Source organism: Notamacropus eugenii, chromosome 4 (assembly GCF_028372415.1).
Source record: "Notamacropus eugenii isolate mMacEug1 chromosome 4, mMacEug1.pri_v2, whole genome shotgun sequence".
In the NCBI taxonomy this organism is placed as follows: domain Eukaryota; kingdom Metazoa; phylum Chordata; class Mammalia; order Diprotodontia; family Macropodidae; genus Notamacropus; species Notamacropus eugenii.
In genome coordinates this window covers 37,507,872-37,526,040 of record NC_092875.1, presented here as the reverse complement: position 1 = coordinate 37,526,040, position 18,169 = coordinate 37,507,872, and the positions used below count along the sequence as shown (strand labels likewise).

Below are 18,169 nucleotides of genomic sequence, written 5' to 3'. Positions count from 1 at the left end.
CTCCCGGCGGGGCTCTCCGCGGGCACCCATCTGGAGGCGGGATTCCTCCTTCCCCCTCACTTCCGGGGCACGCCCATCGGCAGGCCACGTGACGCCCGGCCCCGCTCCCTGCTGGGACTGACGGGAGGCTGGCGGGGGCTGCACGTGCACGGCCTCGCTAGACAGGAGAGGAAACTGAGGCCCAGAGGTTCCCAGGCGTGTTACGTCAGGCTCCCGAAGCGCTTGATGCCTCGCACTTCCGCCGCTTCCCTGGAGACCCCCCGGGCAGGACGCTGGGAGGGGGGAAAAGAAACCAGGGTTCAGGAACAGCCGTGACTCGGCCTCCGCCTCGGAGCTCCCGGGAGGGAGGGGGCCGCCCCGGAACACGCAGGGGCTGCCGGGAGCCGATGCGCGCTCCCCGTGCGCATGCTCAGAGGCGGTGGCGCCCCTGTGGCCCGGGCATTTCCGGCTCCGCCTGTCGCGCGTCACGTGCGCGGAGGCGCGATCAGCTGACTGCTGCTTCGGTGCGCGCTGAGGGCCGTCGGGCGCGGGGAGGGGAGGGGAGGACAGGGGAGGTGCCGCTGCAGGATGGCGGCTCACCTGTCCTACGGGCGTGTGAACCTGAACGTGCTGCGCGAGGCGGTGCGGAGGGAGCTGCGCGAGTTCCTGGACAAGTGCGCGGGCAGCAAGGTGAGGCCCGGGCGGGCGCGGAGGGGAAACTGAGGACCCCGAGGTCATGGGCATGCCTTCCCCCGAAGCTTCTCGACATCCTTCGGCTTCTGACCGACAGCACTAACGGGGGTGGGGGGGCCGGGCGGGTGCCCTAGGCCGGCCCGCCGCCAGGTGCACCATTGTCAGAGCCTTCGCGATAAGCGCTTTTCCCAGGGCGTCTGGTGCAAACAGGACCCCAAGGGTTTTGAGTCCGACGAAATTGGGCCCGGGCGGGAGGACGCAGAACACCCATGTGACGCCGGTAGAATTTTGGGTGGTTGTTGAGAGCTTAAACCTGTGACGTTTGCAGCAGGTGTTTGCCTCCCTTCTTGGGGCCCAGACCGGCCTTCCGGGGGCCTGCCGGCCGCCCCCAGCGCTTCCCAGGTGGTCACTGACTCTACTCTTTGCAGGCCATAGTTTGGGATGAACACCTCACGGGGCCCTTTGGGCTGATCGCGCAGTACTCGCTGTTGAAGGTAAAGAAGATAGAGTGGGGGGCAGGGGCAGGGGCTGGGACAGGGTCAGGGTCAGGGGCTGGGGCTGGGGCAGGGGCAGGGGCTGGGACAGGGGCAGGGGCAGGGAATGGGGCTGGCGCTGGGGCAGGGGCAGGGAATGGGGCTGGCGCTGGCCTCCTGGGGCAGGGGCAGGGGCTGGGGCAGGGGCTGGCCTCCTGTGTGAACTCCTGGAGCTGTCACTTTGAGACCCCTCTGTGACTGGAGGTGCTGATGCAGCTCATATCCAGCCTCATCCTTTCTAACCATCACACACATGTCCTGCATATTATGATTTGTTATTGTCTCCTTGAGCTGTGTCCCACTCACCGTGACCCCGTTCCTGGAGTGGTTTGCTCTTTCTTACTTCAGCTCATCTTACAGTTGAGGAAACTGAGGCAAGCGGTGAAGTGACTTGCTCAGAGTCACCCAGCTAGGAAGCGTCAGAGGCTGGATTTGAACTCAAGAAGAGGAGTCTTCTTGACTGTAGGCCCAGTGCTCTCTGCACTGTGATGCCACCTAGCTCCCCTTTTTTCTCGGTACTTTACAATTACACCTATATGGTGCTAAGCTCCTTAAAAGCAAGTGCTTTTTTAAGTGTTTGATGAATTGAATGTTCAATTTCAAATCCACGTCTTCAGTTACAACTTTTGTCTTTTCCACAGGAACATGAGGTGGAAAAAATGTTCACACTTAAAGGAAGTCGACTGCCTGCAGCTGATGTCAAGAACATTATTTTTTTTGTCAGACCCAGGCTAGAATTGATGGATATAATTGCTGAAAATGTACTCAGGTATCTAAGGAGGAAAAATCTTAAATTTATTTAAAACTAAAATGGTGTTTAATTCTTACATTCCAGCTTTTGAAGAAGAGTGTGGATGGAGTATGGATTACATTCAGAATGTGAGGTGGCTGTCATAGAAAAATGGATAGGGTGGAAGGGTGGCCAGGCTAGAAGAGAACTGAGCCTAGAACGTTAGAGCTGGGAACTTTTGCTACTGGGAATGCCTAGAATGTTAGAGATGGACATTAGGGGTCATCTAGTACAACTCCCTCACTGCATCGATCAGGAGATTCTTGGAGGAAAACCTTCAGTGGGGGAAGTAGTACCATAGGCTATAGTTGGCAAGGACCTTGGAGGGTGTCCAGTCCAACCTCCAGAAGCAGGATTTGAATCTAGAGCCTCCTGCTTGATCTGAAGCCAGGGCTTTAGGGTCTCTGTCCCATGCTGCCTCCTCAACAAGGCATTAAGTAGGAAATAGTAAATTGGGCCCTCTGTGTGGCCCCTTTTAAAGGTATGAGGCAGGCTCTCCTGGGCCGACTAGGGGTTGGGCAGGGGCAAAAGGAGGAGGAAAGATGAATCTGTCGACTGAAAGGAACCTTCCACGAGGACCTAAAAGATCAGATTACAAGATTTAGAGTTGGAAGGGACATTGGTGAGCCAGCGCCCTCATCGAAAGTCCAGAGGAGGAGCCTGAGACCCAGGGCACTTAAAACACTTTCAAGGCCACTGGGAGGCAGAGCACTCTTGCCCAGATCCCGTGTTGTATTTGTTTCCTAAACCCAGTCTGCCCTTTTAGAGGAAATGAGGCTCTACTTATGTTTCACAAGAGAAAGTAAGCAAAGCATTTCTAGAGCAAAAATGAGATCCTCCTGTTTACAGAGGCTTCCCTGTAGCCCTTGGGATACTGGGCTGATCTCTTTCATGGGGAGGAATAATAATTTTGACGGAGACAGTGATATCCCTGCTCCGTAGATCAGGGGCTGTTTTTCATTCTGTTCTCACAGGACCACGCACATCACAGACCCTTGGTCAACACTGATTTAACTGAATGTTAACATGTATTGGGAGTCATCAGTTGGAAAAAAGGAAAGGAGAACACAGAAGGAAGGAATCTTTCAGAGGCTTGCTGAATAGTTTAATCAGAGGCTCCCTCTAGTTACAACATCGTTGATTAGTTGGATTTACTGCTACATTAAATCAAGCACGTTAGTGTCACAAAGTGTAACATAAAGCGTTTAAAAGAGGATTTCAGTGTGGTTGTTATCAAGAGGAAAGGGAAGGGAATAAGCATTTATTTAATTTAAGCATTTATTTAATTTAAGCATTTATTAAGCACCTCCTGTGTGTCTTTAAAAACATGTCACTTTATTTTCACAACCCTGAGTGGTAGGTGCTGTTATTATCCCCATTTTATAATTGAGAAACTGAGGCAGGTGGGTTAATTGACTTGCCCAGGATCACATAGCTAGTAAGTGTTTGAACTCAGGTCTTCCAGGCTCCAGGCTAGGTACTCTGTGGGCTGTAGCATCCCCAGCTGCCTCCAAGACCACATCTCTATTTATGTGCCTGTGTTCTTTTTCCATGAGAAAACTCAATGCCAGTGCCTTGAGCCATTTGTCTTTGAGACAATAAATACCACAAACATCATGTTCCTTTCTAGTGAAGATAGGCGCTCCCCTGCCAGAGATTTCCACATTTTGTTTGTCCCACGCCGGAGCTTGTTGTGTGAGCAGCGTCTGAAGGATCAGGGAGTTCTGGGATCCTTTATTCACAGAGAAGAGTACAGCCTTGACCTCATTCCGTTTGATGGTGACTTGCTGTCCATGGAGTCTGAGAGTGCTTTTAAAGTAAGTGTGGAGCATCTTTGTTAAAGGAAAAGCAGTAACATTCTCACTTTATGTATCAACTTTGATCTCATACCTTGAAAGGTTGTTACCAATCAGGTATTATTATTTATTAGTTTTAGTTATCATTTTTTCCTACATGAAAGAGATTTTCTGATGTTTAAAAAGGAAATGATGTGGTTTAAGGGGTTCAGGGACCCCTCAAGGACTGAAGTATAAGAGATGGTCATCTGAAAGGAATTCACTGACTCAAGCATTCTTTAAGTCAAGGTGGCAAAGGTTTATTGTAATGCCAATATGATAAATATCAGAGCACCTTAAGGAACTTGCCACTTAACAGGAATGATGCTAAGGCTTACATAGGAAAAGCAGTGGATTATCTGTCAGGTGTACTAATTAGGCGACAATTTACAACTTTAGTCACAGGTTTCATTCACTACTGCAAACCAGGGGAAGGGGTTTCTAAGGGGTGTGTTTTGGTTTGTTACATCTGTAGCAGGATAGCTTTGAGAGTATAGCTTGACCTCTGGTTTGTATATAATAAATAACTTTGGGAATCAATACATGATAACTCTGTGGTTACAAGACAGTTCTGTTTTGCAAGAGAATTTCTTCAGAAGCCAGCTTGTTCTTGTGATGGGGAAAGGTAGTTTGTTATACTGGGGCCTACTTATGAGTAATTGTGGGGAAAGGTAGTTTGTCTTACTGGGGCCCACTCATGAGTTATTGGTAGGCAGACTGTCCTTGGGCTGGGAAGAAAGCTGTCAGGGATTGTGTTTTGAAGCTAGGGAGAGATGTGATCTTGAAACTGGCCTCTGAGCACAAGCACCCCATTAGTAACTTCCCTCAGGGTGCAAGAAAAATATAGAAGTTCTTACAGAACCAAGAGGGTCCAGATAGCTGTAAGATCATTGGAAGAGCTGCTGGAGAAAGGGAGAGGACAGGAATGCTCAGGGGAGGGCAGGCCGAAGGGCTCCAGTGCATGCAGTACCCAAGGCCCAGCAGGTGCTCTCTGAGGAGAACCGATGTTAACTGGGATTGAGGAAACCCAGCAGATAAAGTACATGAAATCTTTGTCACTAGGAATAACATGACATCTTGGAGAAGTTGGTGATGCGACTTTTTGTCCTGACAGAATCATTTGTAGATGTGCAGACTGGGCATTGATGGTTAAATATTTGCAAGTGGGATTAGAACTTGGGCCCCTTCAGGTCTATAAGCTGAAAGTTTTGCTTATGGCAAGGCAGCTTTAGTGGGGTTATCCCCACCATGAATAAACTGATGTTAAAGTCAAATCAGTTTGTTCCATTGGGATTTTGGCATGGTGGGAGAAGGAAAGTGGGGGTGCTGGTCTGAATGCTGAAATCTGCACTGAAGTGGAAGGTGGTGCTCCCTGACAGTGCGTCAGATCTGCTCGCAGGAGGCTGGTCCCCCTCGAGCTCTTGGCACTTCCTGTGTATGTGTCTGGGCTGGCATCATCAGGGTGGGGCTGGTCTAGGCAGCGTCACAGACTATCTTGTCTTGGCTCCAAAGGCCGGCACCCTAGCCTCCAGCCCACTGCTTCACATGAGACTTCTAGTGCCAGAGAGGACCAGAGTGGGCCATAAGCAACGAAGGCTGTTCTTGCTGCTGAAACATGAATCCCCATCCCTCCTGGTGGGGGTGAGGAGCTTTCACTTCCCATTATGAAGGCTCGTTTGTGGCTGTTTCATATGGACATGATTAAAGTGTCAGTTTTGAATCCTGCCGTTATGATGGAGCTCTTCAGAGCCTAAAATGCATAATGCCAGAACATGGGAGCTGACGGCTGGGAGAAAGAGGCAGTGTCAACTTAGTGTTGATCACTTAGAGTTAAATGACTCTAGAGCCTGGGAGTTGGGGGTGGGGTAAAGATGGAGAAGGAGTCCTGGGTTCTACTCCTTTTTTAGCCACTAACCAAGAGAAAATTAGCCTTTCTTTTTCACTGTGTGCTCATCTCTGAAATGGGTCAATAATGACGATTTCTCTCACAAAGCGTGTGTGATCAATAATTAGGACTGAGGAAACCTAACAGATAAAGTAGCTGAAATCTTTGTCATATTCTGAACTGAACTGTTTCACCAAATCTCACTCAGTAATTGTGAAGCTTGATTTATTTCCCCATTTTGTCTAATTGGCATCCTAGAGATGATTTAGTAATTGTGGAGGGAAAAAACCCAACTTGTTATGGCATGACAAAATCTGTCAAGAGACTTGACTCGCTGTTTTCTTTTATTGGCCGTATTTGGAAAACTAGCCTGTTTCCATTTAGAATTTGAAGCTCTATTCCTTTGTGGGTTGACTTGTAAATTGCATGTTTGATGAGTTTTAGAAATAATGAATTTTGATAAATGAAAGCTGTAAGCCCAGCTTTAATTTCTTTTTTTTTTTCCTTCCCTTTCCCATTTATTTATTTGTTTGTTTGTTTGTTTTTAGTTTGCAGCTTTAATTTCAAATCGGATGACTGGATAAGCCTTTCGTATGGAGTCGAAATTTATTAATCAAATTAATCAAATAATTTATGAATCAAAAGAAAGTCTGGTAGGACAAGATCAGATAAGCACTTCGGAGTATTGGAAAATGCTTTCAAAATTTCTTCTCCTTGAACTTTCATCTCAGTTCCTTCTGGCTCCCCAGGGACCTGTGTTTTTATCACCTTCTGAACTTTGGTCTACCAAAATCCCAAAAATGCTCAAACCAACCAGACTCCTCTGCTCCCTAGTGCTTCTGGTCTGTCTTTATCTGACAGAGGGCCTCTGGAGGCCTGGTAGCATCTTCCAAGAATGTGTCCTGTCCTCTTCCATCATCCCATCTATGGAAATAGCTTGCATGAGAACTTTCAAGTGTCCATTCCATTCTCCCCAGGCTTTGATGTTCATTCACTGCAGGGATGAACTGGGATGGGGAGGTGAGAGTTCCGATTGCAGATTTTAGGGAGTACTTTATTTTTAGGTTCAATATAGAAAATGAACATAAGTGAGAACACAGAGTGATGATCCTCTAAGAAACGCTTTATCATTATTTTCAAATTTTACTTAATTTAATTCATTACTAGTAGGCTGACATGGTAACAACAACCACAAAAAGATAAGACATCAGTGAGAGCTTTCTGACTGATGACCCAAATTTGGCTTTAGAAAAATCGCTTCCACAACCAAAGAGAGGACTTTGAGCTTCCCTTACAGTGGGTCTCATGACCTAGAATGCCTTTCTTTAAAGGGTCTCATGACCTACAATGCCCTTCTTTAAAGGAATTAGCTACTTGATTTCCCTTGGAAAAGCATGAAATAAACTATTCATTTTCACAACGAAAGAGGTTTCTGTTTGTTAGTGATAGAAAGGATTTCTTAAAGTGTGAGTGGTAACATTTAATCATTGGCTATTGGAGAATGAGCTCAGAAAGAACATCTGTATTCTTGTTGATGATCAGTCGAGTAGCCACTGACACAGGGGTTGGTGGGAGAGCCCTGCAGGGATGGGACCTGCAGCCTTGAGGCCACATGTGACCCTCTAGTCAAAGCCTTCTCAGTCAAATCACACACTTGAGGACATAGAGGACCTTTTGTGACCTCAGGGCCACAGGTTCCCCACCCCTGCACTGGCTCTAAGAAATAGAAGGTAATAAAAGCCAAGGATTGCCTGCCTAGTAACTTCGTTTTTCCTTTGCTCTAGGAATGTTATTTAGAGAATGATCAGACAAGTCTATACCATGCAGCAAAAGGACTGATGACTTTGCAAGCCTTGTATGGAACCATTCCCCAGATCTTCGGGAAAGGGGAATGTGCAAGGGTAACAGACTCATATACTGTCTTTGCTCCTGATGTGGCTTCGGAAGTGGAGCTGGGGGGCTGGAGCAGCTAAGTCCATTAAGCTGCACTTTGGGAGTTTGAATGACTTTGCCTATAAATATTTGATTAGAAATTGTTGGCTTTTCATGTTTCAGAAGATGATGGTGTTCAGTTTTGCTTTGTTCTTTTGATACTGCCTTGAGTAATTTTCTCCAAAGCAGGATTGGGGAGCTATGTACTAGTTATCCCCCCATCATCTACCCCCTCACCTTCTCATCACCCACCATGCACCTCTCCGAAAAAAAGAAAAGCCTTTTTCTGCATTTGTTTTGGCCAAAGTCTCACAAACTCTTAGAGTAGAAAAGGGGGACGTTATGGGTCGTCTAGTCTAATCTCCCACTCCCCTGCAGCCCTTTTAGTAAGATCTACCTTTGATACAGCAAGCTAAATGTTCAGGAACAAGTTACTGTAATGAAAGTCTGCTCTGGATTTCTGCTTTTGTTGGTCATGGCATTCCCACCTTCTCTGTCTCCTCTTTATCTTTTGACTGTCTCCATTCATAGCCCCATTTTAAATGTTTGTAGCTCCCACTGAGACCCCATCTTCTTCACTGTTTTATTTTCAGCAAGTGGCCAATATGATGATGAGAATGAAGAGAGAGTTCACTGGAAGCCAGAATTCGATATTTCCTGTTTTTGATACTCTCTTGCTGCTTGACCGTAATGTAGACTTGTTAACTCCTCTGGCCACTCAGCTTACATATGAAGGACTCATTGATGAAATTTATGGCATTCAAAATAGTAAGTAGAACCTCATTTCTTCACCTTTTATTGCCAGGAAGTCTGAGAACCAAATGCTAGCCCAAGGTGCAGTTTCAACAGTGCTCTCAAAGTATGGCATGGCATAGGTGGTAATCATGCCAAAGGGCCATTTCTGTAGGTAAAAGTTAAAATTGGGAAACATCTTGGAACAAAAAGAAAGAAAATCTCCCTTTTCCCTTTACTTGGGATATGAGGGTTTAGTACCTGATACTGAGCACAAGAAAATGAATGGTTGAGCTCACCAAGTATGAGAATGCCCAACATAAAGCCTGTCCTTAGTGGATGGGAGATGGAGTACAGTTCTCCCAAGGGCATTGAGAGGGAATGACCAGACAGCTTGGAGGAGAGCCAACTGACTGAGACCTCTGTGGGCCTGCAAAAAGTGTTAGGGAAGCCAGGGGTTGAAAGCCTCTAGCTTTCACATCTCAAGTGGTCACATCTCAAGCTGCAGAGACACCAACGAAAGTCCAGCCTCTGTCGATAAGATTTCCCATAAGCCCATGAAGGAAGGGGTAATTACATTCTGTAACTTGCTTTCCCTGGAGACAATAAATGTTCTCTAAAGTTTATTTACAAGCACATCCTGTGGCTTTTGGGGTGGGGAAGTTCTGCTGTGTCTGGTAGTTTTCTGTGGGCTTTTCAGATGAATCTGCACAAGAACCCTCCCCTTGTCCATCTAGGTTATGTGAAACTGCCTCCAGAGAAGTTCACTCCTAAGAAGCAAGGGGAGAGTGGGAAGGACCTGCCCACAGAGGCCAAGAAGCTTCAGCTCAATTCCGCAGAGGAGCTCTATGCTGAGATCAGGGACAAAAACTTCAATGCCGTGGGCTCAGTTCTCAGCAAGAAAGCCAAAATCATCTCGGCGGCATTTGAGGTGAGGCCCTTTTGTATTCTGGAGCCTCAGGAGCCTTCCCATTCTGGGAGGCTCGTGCCTCTGAGTGTCAGCTTTGTGTCACAACTTTCCCACAACCACCACCTGCAGTTTCTCACCTCATGGTTTATTGTACCTGGCTTTCTGCCTTTCAGTCCATTCTGCCCTACCTGATTGAGGAGAGAACTAACTTTACCTTAGATCAGATTTAGACAACATAGTCATTGTTGTGTATTCTATTATTGATTCTATTTATTCAATTAGTGAGGAAAGTCTTCTTAAGTTTAGAAAATTTCCTGGTGGAAGGATGTGAGAATGAAGATAATCGGTGATAGGTGATAATGAGACAGAGGCCCTTGGTGGCCTTGAGTTTTTAATTTGTGTGTTTCATTATCACCTTCTTGCCTCTGCTTGCCCATTCATCTAGCTTCTGCTTGGTTAAATTTATTTTTTTAAACCTGACAATTCAGTAAAATGATGAGCTATGAATAATTTTACTTTGAAAATATCTAAATAAGATATCCTTGTCTGTTTATTCTTGAATATGTTTCTCATATTTTATCTTTATTGAGAATTACCTGTTAATGTGTGGATTAATTTCTGCATTAAGCATAACATTTCTGCAGGGTTTGTGGGTTTGTTTTAAATTGCTAAGCATTTTGCTAAAAATGAAGTTTTCTTGTAACTAGACATTGTTTGACAAAAAGCTGAGTCTATGATTGGTAACTTGTGTGGATTTTAAGACAGATGAAGCTCACATCTAGATCCTTGTTCCTCCTCCCCCATTATCATTTAAATGATTTCTCTGAAACAGTTCTGTACCACAGGCAGGGCAGAGATCACTTTCTGTTGTTTACAAGTGGTTCAGAGAGATTGGCATCACCAAGCTCAAAGTGTCAGCGCCAGGGCTTCCCCAGAAGCCAGCTCTCCCAACTCCATGTATGCCGGGCTCCCTCTCATAGAAAGGGAGAGGACACAAAAGAAGGAAACCTATGCTTTTATTTCCCCTGTGGCTCGCCAAGCTTGGTTTTTGTGCTTTCTGTGTTAGTTTTGAGATGATCTTGGGCTGGTCTGTTATTCTCTGGCCCCCTTGCTTCCCTCTTGCTGCCCTTATTTTTATGTGTGATAGAATGTCTCATGGAACTGGAAACAAGGTGAGAGCAAAGCCCCACATAATCTGCCTCTCTCTGTTTCTAGGAAAGGCACAACGCCAAGACTGTCGGGGAGATCAAGCAGTTTGTCTCGCAGCTGCCTCACATGCAGGCTGCAAGAGGGTCCCTGGCAAACCACACCTCCATCGCAGAGCTAATCAAAGACGTTACCAGTGAGTGTCCTTTGGTGTCTTTTTCTTCTGAGTGGGCTCTGGCCGCATGCTTTGTGTTGGGCGATGCTGAACCCAATAATCTGCCTCGGTGGGACAGAATCGGTGCTTCTTGGGGCTGAGAGGTGCTCTGTCCATGGTAGGCTGAGCAGGGCCTGGTCCTCTGTGCAGCCTCTGTTTGGAGCCTTGCTTGTTCCAGCCCTTGGGTGCTGCCCAAGCTAAACCACTTTTAGTTGTTTTTTTTAAAGTAGCTGTTGTTCTTTAAACATGACCTTCCCAACACTAGCAAAATGACAGTCAGATTAGCTAGAGATCTAGCCATTTTACAGTTTGATCAAGTAAAAATAAACAATGCTACACATTTTAACAAATGAAAATCAAATTCATCCTCCCCTGTTATATGTCCTGGTTTCCCTTGGAGCCCATCTCTGTTCATAGAAAGCACCATTCCCTTGAGGCTTGTCTTTTCTTCATGCATGTCATCATCGTCATCATTGTCCATGCCCATGTCCAGGTTCTGTGGGTCTTGGGTTCCACATCTCCTATGTCTTTCACATTTGTTACTTCCTGTGGTACCTTTACACTTCAGTCCATTACAAGATCATAATGTACAAAGCTGTTTTCTGGGTACTGGACACCAAGTTGTTCCCACTGTTTTGTTTTTACAGATCAAACAGCTCTTGAGTGTTTTTTTGTATAGTCAAGTCTCATTTTCCTTTCCATGCCATCTTTTAAGGGCTCTAGCAATGGAACCACTGAGTCAAAGGGTTTGGTCATTTTGGGGATTCTCAGATCTTCCTTTTGCACTGAACATTTGTACAGAACATTGGTTGGCTAGTAAGAGAACTTAGAAAGGTTTATAGCAAATAAATTAATCTATAAAATTTCTCAACTGCAAAAGGTGGTGGAATGAAAGCTTGCTTGGGTGTGTAATATTTTGTGACTACCAGTGTATTGACCATGTAATTACAACTTTTGTGCAACACAGACCGAGAAAGATAAAAGAAAATTCCCCCTCCAGCTGCACTGCATTATCCATTGACATTATCATAAAACTATTCCCATTTGGCTGTGTTCAGGTTAGTTTAGGAATAATTCATTAAAACCAGAGTGCATTATAGTAGTATGGACAGTGGGGGTGCTGGAAGAGTTAATGGTTTATTCTTTCTTGAGCCTGTCTTCTGTGGCCCATTTTCCATTGCCACTCCTGAAATACTTCCAGTTCCTATGTTGGAGATGAGTTAGGAATGCAGGCTGGAACCCTCTTCCTGAATCCTACCTGTGCCCTGCTTTATTTAGATAGGTTTGAGGAGTGCTGGGATTAATTTCTCATCTTCCTTAGAAGCTTCTTTTCAGACACATAATTTCATGAAGTATGTTTTGAATATAATGTTGAATTAACTTGCTCACTTTGTGTTACATTTGCTTAATTAAAATCACGAACCAAAAGTATATTTGTTTCCCATGTAGACAGAAGACAAATATGTTGTTTTGATTTCAGTTTATAAATTTGCTTATAATATTTTTAGCTTCTGAAGATTTCTTTGATAAGCTAACAGTGGAACAAGAGTTTATGTCTGGAATAGACACCGATAAGGTATGTGTATTATAGAGTTGTATTTGTAGGTGGGGAATGGGAATGAGGTTATTAATTGGAACTAATCATCAAAAACATACTTATAGCCCCATAAATAGCTGTTCTGATGGCTTTGACTCTCTCAACATGCCCCAGTACATTACTATAAATAGATGTATCTTCTACAAGTTTGTACAGGTTTAATCATCTCATTATACAAAAACTCAGATTATCAATCAGGAGCTATTAACTGAGCATCTGCTATGTGCAGGACACCATGAGGGGTTAGAAAGTTATATAACCAGACTCTTAACTCAAAGCATTTTCTGATGAGTTTGGAAGGTGAATTTGGTTAATGATGATTTGCTTTAAAGGATATTCCATAGGATTCCTCTAAATATTAAATTTCTCTGATATTTTAAGATGTGATTTTATTTTTTAACTATACTACAAGCAGATTTCCAGAAAGCTTAAAGCAAGATGAACGTGCGCTATAATGATTGAAGTAGACCAGGCAGGGACAGGCTGGTCTGATCACTGGACAGCTTTTAAGAAATTTTCCTATTCTGATAGACATGTTTCAAATGGCATATAGTGTTTTAATGGAACTCACTATCTGGTCATGTGCAGGCGTTTTCACTGCTTGTATAATATGGCATAACTGGCAAATGAAGTGAATACGTTGTCATTTTGTCCCCTACCTTTTAAAGGGCATGGTGGTGGAGGAACAAATTCGGGGTATAAAGAAATAAATTTGTATTACTTTTTTGTGCCGAAAGTAGCAACATATATCATGTCTGTTTATGTTTACAGGTCAACAATTACATTGAGGACTGTATCGCCCAAAAACATCCATTGATCAAGATACTGAGACTGGTTTGCCTTCAGTCTGTGTGCAACAGTGGGCTCAAGCAGAAAGTGTTAGATTATTACAAAAGAGAAATTCTCCAGGTCAGTCCAGTTTTGAATTAGCAACTTATGCAAGGAAAACATCCTAGAATCATCACAAACTGCTGCTGTTTAACTGTATAACTATCATCAAGGAAGGCTTCCCGGGCACCCAGAGGGCACCTGGGATTGCCACCTCATTGTATCTTGATATTGAGAGGGAGAGAGGGAGAAAGTGAGTGTGTGTGTTTGCATTTGTTTTCGTTTTCCATGTTAGGGAATAGTGGACATGTTAAGGATTTTTTGCAAGTTTCTTTTATGACACATGCTTCCTTTGCTTTTCTTCTCTTAAAACTATCCTTTTTGTGTTGATAAGTGTCATTATTTTTTGCTTGGTTTGAATAGATACCCCAAATCCCCTTAGGTATGTTTCTACAAGTGAATTTTAAAGATGTCTTTTTGAGATAATGCGCCAGCTCAGTGTTGTGACTGAGGAGCATTTTCAAACTTGAAAGAGTGCACAAAGCTCTCCTGGTCTCAGGTTGGGGCACTGAACAGACCTGAAAAATGGATTCTTTGGGATGATTCTTTTCATAAAGTCACATCAGCCTCTTTCCTCATCTGGCATCAGTGTAAACACCCTTCTGTTGCAGACATATGGCTATGAACACATGCTGACCTTAAACAATCTAGAGCAGGCCGGATTGCTCAGACCTCAAGCGGGAAGTAGAAACAATTACCCCACAATCAGGAAAACCTTGCGGCTCTGGATGGATGATGTTAATGAGCAGGTAATTGAGCCCTTTCCCTTTGGCCTTGTCTGGTTTATTGATCTTTGCTAAATTGTGATGTTGTTATTTGTATCTGGCTTGTGCCCTGGGACCACATCTAATAGCTAGATTCACCTTGAGTGCTTAGAGGTTCTTTAAAATACCTTAGAAAGCCAGCTGTCAGGTATCCAGGAGTGGATCCTGCATGGCTTCATCCCCATTACTGCCCAGGTCAGCCTTGAGCTGCTAAGCTAGGAGATGACAGGGTCCTAGCTTTATTAGTAGCCACGGTCTGAAGGGCCTTGGACACTTATTGGCTGTGTGACTCCGGACAAGTCATATCACCTCTGTCTGCTTCAGTTTTTTCAGTTGTAAAACAGGATAATAATAGCACCTACCTCCTTAGGTTGTTGTGAGGATCAAAGAAAATAATAATTGTAAAGCATACTTTTTGTGGTTCAGTCATTTCAATTGTGTCTGACTTTCCGTGACCCCATTTGGGGTTTTCTTGGCAAAGTTACTGGAGTAGTTTGCCATTTCCTTCTCCAGCATCCTCCAGGTAAACATGGTTAATGATTTGTCCAGGGTCACACAGCTGGTAAGTGTCTGAGGCTCGGTTTGAACTCATGAAGATGAGTCTTCCTGACTCTAGACCCAGCTCTCTGTATACTGTGGTGCCACCTAGTGCCCAAAGCATCTTTAATAAATGTTATTCCTTTCTCACTGCCCCCTCCTGGTGTACCCCTCCCCCCTCCCCCATCAGTTTTTGTTTTGCTATTTCAAAGCTAAGTATAAAAATTGTTTTGGATGATACACTTTCTCTCCTTCATGATCACAGATAAACAGGAATTAATTGGGCAGGTACTGAGTGTCTCCTTTATGTTACTGTTTAACAGAATCCCAATGACATATCCTATGTCTACAGTGGCTATGCCCCTCTCAGTGTTCGGCTGGCTCAGCTGCTCACTCGGCCTGGATGGAGAAGTATTGAGGAAGTCCTGAAGATGCTTCCGGGCCCCCATTTTGAAGAGCGGCAGCAGTTACCAGCAGGATTGCAGAAGAAGCGTGAGTAGCAGACTCTTCTGCCTCTGAGTCAGTGCTGTATGCTTGCCTCATGTAATGCATCTGTTCAGGGCTTACAGGGGGTGTCTGAAGCCGTTCTGTGGATTGTTAATGCATGGTTTAAGTACTTTATCTCTGTTAATTACTTTTTTACCTCTGGAGTTTTAAGTAACATACTCCTAGGTTCTGAATTTCAGGTACGTGATAAACATATCAGATGAAATCAAGGGTCCTCCGTTTCAAATGAAGTCTGTTCCAGATCATTTCTGCTTTTCTTTCTGGAATATTAATAATTTTTCACATTAAGGTTTATAAAACTATTATATGAATGGTGAAATTGTATGGGGTGAGGAAATAAGAAATGCTCGTGATGAAGTGAATAATTCTGAACATCTTGACCTTTAGGTCAACAAGGAGAAAACAGAGTTACTTTGGTCTTTTTCCTGGGAGGTGTGACCTATGCTGAAATTGCTGCCCTGAGATTTCTATCTCAGATGGAAGACGGAGGTACAGAGTATGTCATTGCTACCACTAAGCTAATGAACGGAACCAGCTGGATAGAATCTCTGATGGAGCAGCCTTTCTAAATCCAGAATGCCAAGCCATCTTTGACCAGTAGCAGCAAGAGGCAGGCCCTCAGAAAGTTGCCTCTCAGAAGCAGTTGCCAAAGGAAAATGAAGAATAATGAAATAATGACTGGAGGATGAAGAGTTTATGAAATTACTGTCTGTTTTCAGTTCTGCTTTTCCATGGCACAAAAATAATGGGACAATCAGCCTGTGTAAAAGAAACAGAAGACCAGAATGTTCTGAGTTTGGGATCCTCAGTAGAAGCCCCATGGAACTGTATTGGGGGCTCAGTGATGTTTGGTTTGGGCTGGTTCAAGCTCTGAGCCAATGAGAATGAAATAAAAATGGAGAATCCATCCCTGTGCTGCTCTCCATTTCTGAGGTCTGACCAGGTGCCTCCACCCAGGATGGCTGGGGTAAGTGTAGGCAGGCCAAGGCTTGCCCAAAGGCTGCTGGCCCAGGGAGGTTCTCTCCCTCCACCTCTTGACTTTGCAGGCCCCTCCGGGTATTGTCTGAATGGGTGGTTTTCAGAGTCTGCAGCTGCTGCAGTGACTCCTGCTAAAGACTTTCGGGTCATGGCAGCTAAGAAATGAGACCAACATGGTCACACTGAACAGGGATAGAAGCAGCATTTGTGTGTACCTGAGTACTTTCTATCTGCCTCCCACCTCTCTCCCTTCCAATATATGGGAGAACTGAGGAGCCTGAGCCCCAAGTAGCACCAGGAAGGGGTTGATAGGATGACATTGCTGCCCTTCCTTTGGCTCTTATCTGGCTACCAGAGAGGCTGCCATTTCTGGGAAGGAACAAGGGTAGTGGTGTCTTCCATCCTTGTTGCTCACTCTTGGTGCTGATGGTCAAGGCTAGTGTCTCTCTAAATCTGAAATTTCTGAAAAATTCAGAAAAATCTGAAGTAGGAACCACCATGTGTTGTAAGCTTTGATTAGAAGAGAAAGAGAAAGACTTGAGAAGACTTGGTGTGCCAGAATGTCTGGGCACCAAACATCCCTCTTCAGAATAATAAGGGTGAGAGATGTTGTAGGGTGCTTAGGGTGAGGTTACTGTGATGGGATTAACAAGTCTTCTTGCTTTGTCCCTTTAGGGTTTGGAATAAACAACTAAACAATCCTAATTTTAGAAAAAGTCTTTATTTGGTCTTTATTATCCTGAGGGGGGCAGTTAGGTGGTGCAGTGGATAGAGCACCAGTGCAGCAGTCAGGAGGACCTGAGTTCAAATCTCACCTCAGACCTTGACACACTCACTAGCTATGTGACCTTGGGCAAGTCACTTAACCCCAATGGCCTCATCCTGGGTCATCTCCAGTCATCCTGATGAATATCTGGTCACTGGATTCAGATGGCTCTGGAGGAGAAGTGAGGCTGGTGACCTGCACAGCCCTCCCTCACTCAAAACAAAGTCAAGTGCAAGTCATGTCATCATTTCTGTCATGGCACGGTTGTCTTTGGCAACGAAGGATAAGCACAAACACATATTATCCTCAGGAGATCTGCTCATATCCCTCAGCCCACTGCTGTGTTATAAAATCAAATTAAACTTGTTAATAATTTCAAGATCCCAGGCCTCACCCAGTATTTTTGACACAGGATTTTACATTAGAGTTTGTTCATGGCTCTTGACTGTGTTCTGTGGTTTACAGGTAGGTCAGTTGTGTCCTATCTGCTAACCTTTACTGCCTTCATCCTCTTTGCTATAAGCAAAGTTAAATCAGATTTTAATAATTTATTCAGTGGAAGACTTAGAAGCATTAACTGCTTCATTTGTGTATAAATAAAAAGCAACTGGTAATTACATATAATGCCCATTTGTGTAAATTCATTCAGTACTTGGGGCAGCTTCTGTCTGTGAATAGTGCTTTTATTCTTGGAAAGGGTGTATTATTTACATCATGTTTGGCCTTCTGTGTAGTTGAGGAGACAATTGTGTTAAACCGGTAGTTCTTTAATGAAGATGTCTACATAGGCAGTTGTATTTTTGTCTACTGCTTTGGATGATATCAGAGAATTCAACTCAAATATTAACTGCAGCTTTAACAAGAACAAGAGAATGATCCTTGCTCTTACACTGGCAGTGGAACTGACAGGCTGAAGGATGAAAAGCAGCACATTTAGTTTCTTTGGGAAAACCTTCATAATAAGGCTCTGGAAGCTCAAGGGCTCCATGTCTCCTGATAGATCTCATCACAGCCCTATCTGAATTGAAGCAGAGAAAGCACTGCTTAGACATCTGTCTTCTGTTGTTCCTGCTCTGGGCACCAAGGCTTAACCTTTCACCTGCAGGAAATACACACTTGGTGTACTTCAGATAGTTGCACCTAGGAAACAGATCTGTCTTTCATCTTTCTGATTATCTTGTTGTTCAGACAAGGACAGTGACTGGAGAAGAACGTCTAGAATCCAGACCCTCATGCTGGCTGTCCTGATTTACTCTCTGAGTGCATTTCATATACCCAGTGCTCGCGAGCTACGCTCAATAAATGTAATTTGAGAATGATGAGAGGTTACAGGAAGCAGTGCAAGTGAAGAACAGTTTTTTGTATCAGGCAGCCTTGGGAGGCAGGGAGATCTGGCTGGGTTTAAGTCCTTTGGACAGCTCCTTGCTGTGTGGTCATGAGTAATTACCTACACTCAGTGACCCCAGCCCCGCCGAGATGATAA

The 18,169-nt window shown here is 44.5% G+C and overlaps 1 protein-coding gene across 2 annotated transcripts; it reads left to right on the top strand.

Moving 5' to 3' along the window:
• Window positions 1-372: 372 nt before the first annotated feature.
• VPS33A (VPS33A core subunit of CORVET and HOPS complexes) lies at window positions 373-16,636 on the top strand. Of its 2 annotated transcripts, none has more exons than XM_072600582.1 (13): window positions 373-669; window positions 1,101-1,166; window positions 1,847-1,974; window positions 3,626-3,812; window positions 7,500-7,616; window positions 8,241-8,415; window positions 9,117-9,310; window positions 10,505-10,631; window positions 12,158-12,225; window positions 13,018-13,155; window positions 13,746-13,883; window positions 14,759-14,927; window positions 15,330-16,636. In XM_072600582.1, the coding sequence occupies exons 1-13, from the start codon at window positions 568-570 to the stop codon at window positions 15,509-15,511; spliced, it is 1,791 nt and encodes a 596-aa protein (XP_072456683.1). In that variant the 5' UTR covers window positions 373-567; the 3' UTR covers window positions 15,512-16,636. The 2 variants fall into 2 exon arrangements, 1 of the variants encoding a protein (XP_072456683.1); XR_011965400.1 differs by having other exon boundaries at window positions 460-669; window positions 14,788-14,927; window positions 15,330-15,849.
• Window positions 16,637-18,169: the final 1,533 nt, after the last annotated feature.